The sequence below is a fragment of the Microtus pennsylvanicus genome, chromosome 3, assembly GCF_037038515.1.
Source record: "Microtus pennsylvanicus isolate mMicPen1 chromosome 3, mMicPen1.hap1, whole genome shotgun sequence".
Taxonomy (NCBI): Eukaryota; Metazoa; Chordata; class Mammalia; order Rodentia; family Cricetidae; genus Microtus; species Microtus pennsylvanicus.
The window spans coordinates 100,507,540-100,513,976 of record NC_134581.1 but is presented as its reverse complement, the minus strand read 5'-3'; the positions used below and the strand labels follow the sequence as shown (position 1 = coordinate 100,513,976).

Sequence of the window (6,437 nt, the reverse complement as noted above, 5' to 3'; positions counted from 1 at the left end):
ATAAAATACATATTATAAAAGAGAATAATAATAGCAATGACATATCATTTGTTGATATTCTTACTGTAGATAGTCATTTTAAAATCTGAAATAAATCTAATAGGACTAATATTTAAAAAGGAAATAATATTTGCTCATTATTAAAATACAAATAATTACAAAAATAAATATTGATTGGGTTAAAATGCATATTTTATTTATTACAGGACTTTAGAAACAAGGAAATTCTATGGTCATTCTGGAACAAATGTCTTGTGACCATTCTACAGTTAATACATATTGATAAGCCAAGAGGGAGTTTAAATAATTGAGTGGTTTTATAATGAAAGTTTTCTGATAAACTAAAATTTTTGAAGCATTATAAACATTTAAAGTGAAATGAGATTGTTATTCACTAAGGACATCATGGTGATGGGAAGGATGCTGAAGTCTTAAGAACAACCATCCAAAGATGAGAGTGTAAAGTCATGTAAGACTGATGGCAATGTGGATGATTTCTGAACATTTCCTGTTTGTCAAAAAGAAAACCCTCAGGAATGGGAAAAGAAAACCACACAGATGTATTACAATTCCTCCTACTGGGCCTCTCAGGTGATCCCAAATTGCAGCCTATTCTCTTTGGCATCTTTTTGTTTATGTATCTAGTCACAGTGCTTGGGAACCTGCTCATCATTCTGGCTGTCAGCTCTGACTCCCACCTTCACACTCCCATGTACTTCTTCCTTACCAACCTATCCTTTGTTGACATCTGTTTTACCTCTACCACTATCCCAAAGATGCTGGTGAGCATCCAAACAAAGAACAGAAATATCACCTACATACAGTGCCTCACTCAAGTGTATTTTTTTATGGTTTTTGCAGGAATGGATAATTTCCTACTGACTGTAATGGCCTTTGACCGATTTGTGGCCATCTGTCACCCTTTAAACTACACAGTCATCATGAACCCTCACTTCTGTGGCTTCCTTGTTCTGATGTGCTGGATCATCATTTTACCAGTTTCCATGCTTCATAGCCTACTAATGAAGCAACTGACCTTCTCCATGGGTACAGAAATCCCACATTTCTTCTGTGAATTAGCTCAGGTTCTTAGGGTAGCAAGCTCTGATACTCTCATCAATAATATCTTGTTGTATATAGGTACTGCCTTATTCTGCGTGTTTCCTGTCACTGGCATCATCTTTTCTTATTCTCATATTGTCTCTGCCTTATTGAAGATGTCTTCTGCAATAAGCAAGTCTAAAGCCTTTTCAACCTGTGGGTCTCACCTCTGTGTGGTCTGCTTATTTTACGGAACAGCACTTGGGGTTTACCTCAGTTCTGCTGGGACCCATTCTTCTCAAGGAAGCATTGTAGCCTCAGTAATGTACACTGTGGTCACCCCCATGCTCAACCCCTTCATCTACAGCCTGAGGAACAAAGATGTGATGGGGGCTCTGGTAAGACTCCTTAGAGCAGGTTCTTGTCCCTAACAAACCAATGACCAAATAAATATGTAAGCATTGTAGGTTCTGAGACAAATGTTGTTGATTTTAATATCCTATTTACATGCTAAAAATGCTTTTTTTATTTCATGTTCACAAAGCACCATTTCTTTTTTGATTCATGTGTGTTTCCCTTGGTTGCTTCCATACTCATTCATCTTTTTTAGAAAGTCTTCAAAATTTTTAACTTGGTTAAAGGTAGTACAGTTTTTTGTCTGTTTTATTTTGTTTTTGTTATAAAAATTCTCATTGATTTTAAATTGAGAACTTGTAGAATTGCTCAAAAACCTGAGTTCAATACGTAGGACCTATATAAATGAATAGTTCAAACTACCCCAAGTTATTCTGTGATCTGCACACTTTTGCCATCACACATACATGCACACCCACACTGGAGGAAGGAAGGGAAGAATGCAATAAAAATTAATTTGGAATTCACTAAAGTATCATGTTTATATCTTTGAAAATATTTGTAATTTTGAATTCTTTGAATTTCACCTAAGTTGTTCTCATTGGAAATCATTATTATGTAATTGCTAATTTTCAGAGGTGATACGTTTATCTTGAAATTTTATTTTCTGTATTTTCATATCAGAACTTGCACATTTCCATTGTTTACGGCTTTTGGTATGAGTTTTTAATCCATATTCATTGAGTGAGTCTTTGGTTCTCTACTTGATGTTATTCCAACTGATCTGATCAGCTTAATAATACTTGAAGTTCAGTCTCAGTAATATTCAGCATTGACTTTTGTGTGCAGTAGCTGAAGTGGTTGCAGTTTGGCTACATAAAATATTACATTAGAAGGCACTCTGAGAGGGGGTAGCTTGCCTGGTTGATGTGATATATTATTAGACTTGAGGAACAGATTGCTACCCCAGAAAGATGCTTAGATATGAGAAGTTGGGATTCAGAATTGATAGCCTCTCTCCTGAGGAAGAGACAAGCTCCTAGAAGATATGGAGAAAGCAGAGGCTATGGTTCTGAACAAGATCGGCCATGTCATAAGCAAGTAGGAATTACTCACAGGTTATATTACAGTAAGATTAGTGTTCTTGAGTAAGTCATAGGTCTGGGAATGGTACTCTGAGACACTAAATATTAGGGTTCCAGAAAGTATACAATATAATCTGCAAACTGGGTAGCGAGTTTTACTCAGGTTCTGAGAAACTAAAGGTTAGATGCCTAAATTGCTGGAAATATGGCCTCTGACCAGAGAAGCATTTGTGCCCCAGTACCTGAGATGCTATAGGTGAATGCCATAAGGATCCTGAGATGTTGAGATTATACCGAAAGATGTAGCGTCTAACCTGTAGAGGTTCTGAGGCACTGGGAAGTGGGTTCCATATAGGTCCTCAGATGCAGAGAATTGGGATGTTGATGATGAGGACATGTTAATGTTTATACATACACACACACACACACACATATATATATACAATTTTTATTTGTTTGATAATTTTATAAATATATACAATAAATATGAACATACAAATATTGAACATTCAATCATTTTTATTTCTTTATAAGAGGTTGCAATTTTATTCTACGCAAAAACACTGATCCATGAAAATTGGTTTTTATCCTACATCTTTACTGAGCCTATTAGTTCAAACATTTTAGGTATATCATTTTTCTTTATATATTAAAGACCTGTGAGAGACACTGTAAGCAAATATAACTTCTTTCTTTAAAATTTTTCATGAATTTAATTTATCCTTTGACAATGTACTATATTTATATAAGAACTTCAGTCATTCTCTAACTCTTTTCCTTACCTCTTTGATCATTTCTCTCTGCACTTGAAACCTTTATTCCCAATATGTAATGTTCTATTTTCTTGTCCCTTTTGGGATCAAGAAGAGTTGAATTTTGGTATCTCACATGGCATAAGTAGAAAGTTATTTACTGGAACAAGGCAACTTACAAGCAACTATATCATCAAAGAAAATGTCACACGTTTGCCTCAGAATGTATTAACTGTCTGTATTCCTAAGGGAAGCATGGGGACTTTACAATATGAAATGATGACAGGTATTTTGGAAATGCCTTGCAGAGAGAGCATGAATGGAATAACTATGCTATATTCATAAAACACTGTTTCACATCACTGCTCCAAAACTCTGGTGATTTGAATTATTCTGACCCCCATAGGCTCATTTGTTTGAACAGTTGGTACCCAGTTAATAAAAGTCTTTGGGAATTATTTAGAACAGGTGAGTCACTAGGGTTTGGCGTTGGTTTCAAAAGCCTCTCGTCATTCACAGTCTCCAGCTCTCACCACATACTTACTGATCAGATGTGAGTTCTCAACTTTTCATTCCTTTGCTCTACCATAATAGATTCCAAACCTCTGAAACTATGAGCCCAAAAGTAAATATTGTCCCCTAAAAGTTGCTCTGGTCATAGTATCTTATCACAGAAAAGGGAAAAAAATTCTGAGACAGAAGTTGATACCAGAGAATTGGCTATTTCTGTGATAGGCTTCAACTTGCTGCTTGTGGAGGAATGTGCAAAACACTGACTGTGAACTAGGAACATGATTCAACGTTGTAAGGAGGCTTAGAGGTCATTCAAGTAGGAGCTTGGAAGACAATAGTACTAAGATCAAAATATTTCAGAGGGGATCAATATCAGCAGTTGGTCTAGAGACACATTCTTATTATATTCTGGCAAAGAATGTAGTTGCTTTGCTTCTTTGTCCAAAGAATCTGTCTAATGTTAAATTGAATAGTAATAGGCTAACTTCCTTGGGGGAGGATATTTAAATACACCATAAGATTTATTGTCATATGGTTATTAGTAACAACTCTTATGCAGGTCTCCAATGAAAAAATGACCAGCAAAGAAAAAGAAATACAAACTGTACAGTTTAAGAAGAAAACAAGCACCAGAAGATTTCATATTGGAGCCAAAGATCCTTATGAAAGAGATAAACAGAAATCTATTGTGAAATGTAATAAATGAAGGAGGTGTCTTCAGATGAACACACCATACAACTAAGTTTCCAAATTTTAAAAAAGAAAGGCCCAAAGAATTTTATTCTCCTAAAAGGCAACAACAAAGGAAGACTTCTACAAATAGCCAGGATCTACCCTAAGCAGGCATTCAAAATGGACTGTCCACATGGTTCTACCGTTAGGTCATGAAGAACACATGAGTGAGGGGTTATAGGATCTCCCTTCACAATCAAAGTGAGTCATCGGAAAATGGCAAAAACAACGACAGCTTGAAATTTGCATGCAAGTGATATAACTAGAAAAAAATAATCCTGAGTGAGGTAATCTAGACCCAGAAAGATGAGCATCATATGGACTCACTCATATGTGGATACTAGCTGTAAAGCAAAGGATAATGAACTTATAGTCCACAATTCCAGAGAAGCTAAGTAACAAGTAGAACCCTAAGAGAAACATATATAGATCCCCCTGGGAAAAAGAAATAGACAAGACCTCCTAAGAAAATTGGGAGCATGGGGATGAGGGGAGAAGGGAGGGCAAAGAGGGAAGAGGAGGGGAGGAGAACTTGAGGGAATGGGAATGTCAAGATGGGGGAAGAAAAGAGACAGAGAGTAAGGAAAGAGACATCTTGATTGAAGGAGCCATTATTGGGCTATTAAGAAACCTGGCATTATAGAAATTTCCAAGAATCCACAAGAAAGACCCTAAGCAATTGTGGAGACAGTGCCTGAACTGGCCTTGCCCTGTAGTCAGATTGATGACTATCTTAAATATCATCATAGAACCTTCATCCAGCAACTGATGGAAGCAGAAGAAAGGATCCACAGTGGAGTCCTTGGCTGAGACCCAAAGTCCATTCAAAGCATGGGAAGAGTGAGAATACAAGCAAAGAGGTAAAGAGCATGATGGAAATCCCCACTGAAACAGCTTACCTAAGCTAACGTGAGCACACTGACTCCAACAAAACAGCAAAGGAACAAGCATACATCCAAACTAGGCCCTCTGAATATGGGTGACAGTTGTATGACTGGAACAGACTGTGGGGCCACTGGCAGTGAGACCAGGATTTATGCCTACTGCTTGTACTTACTTTTTAGAACTCATTCTCTTTGGATGGATACCTTGCTCAGCACAGATATAGTAGGAATGGCCTTGACCCTATCTCAAAGTTATGTGTTAGATTTTGTTGACTCCCCATGGTAAGTCTTACCCTCTCTGAAGAGTAGATTTGGGTGGGATAGATGGAGAAAGTGGAGAGAGCAGGAGGAGGGAAGGGAGTAGCCACTGGGATTGATATGTAAAAATAGAAAATATTGTTTTTAAAAGTTAATTAATTAATTTAAAAAAGAGAGTTGTCGAAGTCAGGTACTAAATGGAAGCCACTCTGTGAGCCTACAAGATTATGTAGTAAATGTATAGGTGACAGACCAATAGACAAAACCAAGGGAAGTACATACTTACATATCCACATGGGATAACCCATTCTTCAGAGCTACAGGAACACTTGTCTTTTGGAAAATCACTCTCATATCTATACAAACTTTGTGAGGCCATGAGTCTCCTTTCACAATGGGATTCAGTCCCAAAACATCTCAGCAGGGTCACTTATCCTGCACAGGCAACAGAATGATCTTTCTATTCCCCCAAACCATGAGGCCTTAGAGCAATAACATTCATTCTTTGTTCTAATAGTCAAATTTACATAGAGTCAATCCCTCAAAATTACTTGCTAAAACACCCCATAGAAATTTCTAAAGAAAATGGGCACTGAACAGGAAGGTAGCATGCCCTGTCCAGACAGACAGGTCTGGGTGTGGGTGAACTCCAGGCCCTGCCTCAGTGAAACTTTCCGAACCCTGGGAGGTTTAATGGACTTAAACCTCTCAGAGTGAATGATTGGGAAAAGACTCTACAACCAAATGGACCTAAGAAGCAAACTGGTGTGGCTATTTTAATATCTAACAAAATAGGCTTCAGCTAAAATTGATCAAAG

General features: G+C 37.2%; 1 protein-coding gene across 1 annotated transcript; it reads left to right on the top strand.

Annotated features, from left to right (window-relative positions):
• Positions 1-536: 536 nt before the first annotated feature.
• Positions 537-1,472, top strand: LOC142847267 (olfactory receptor 7D4-like). Its single transcript, XM_075967984.1, has one exon. The coding sequence runs from the start codon at positions 537-539 to the stop codon at positions 1,470-1,472; it is 936 nt and encodes a 311-aa protein (XP_075824099.1).
• Positions 1,473-6,437: the final 4,965 nt, after the last annotated feature.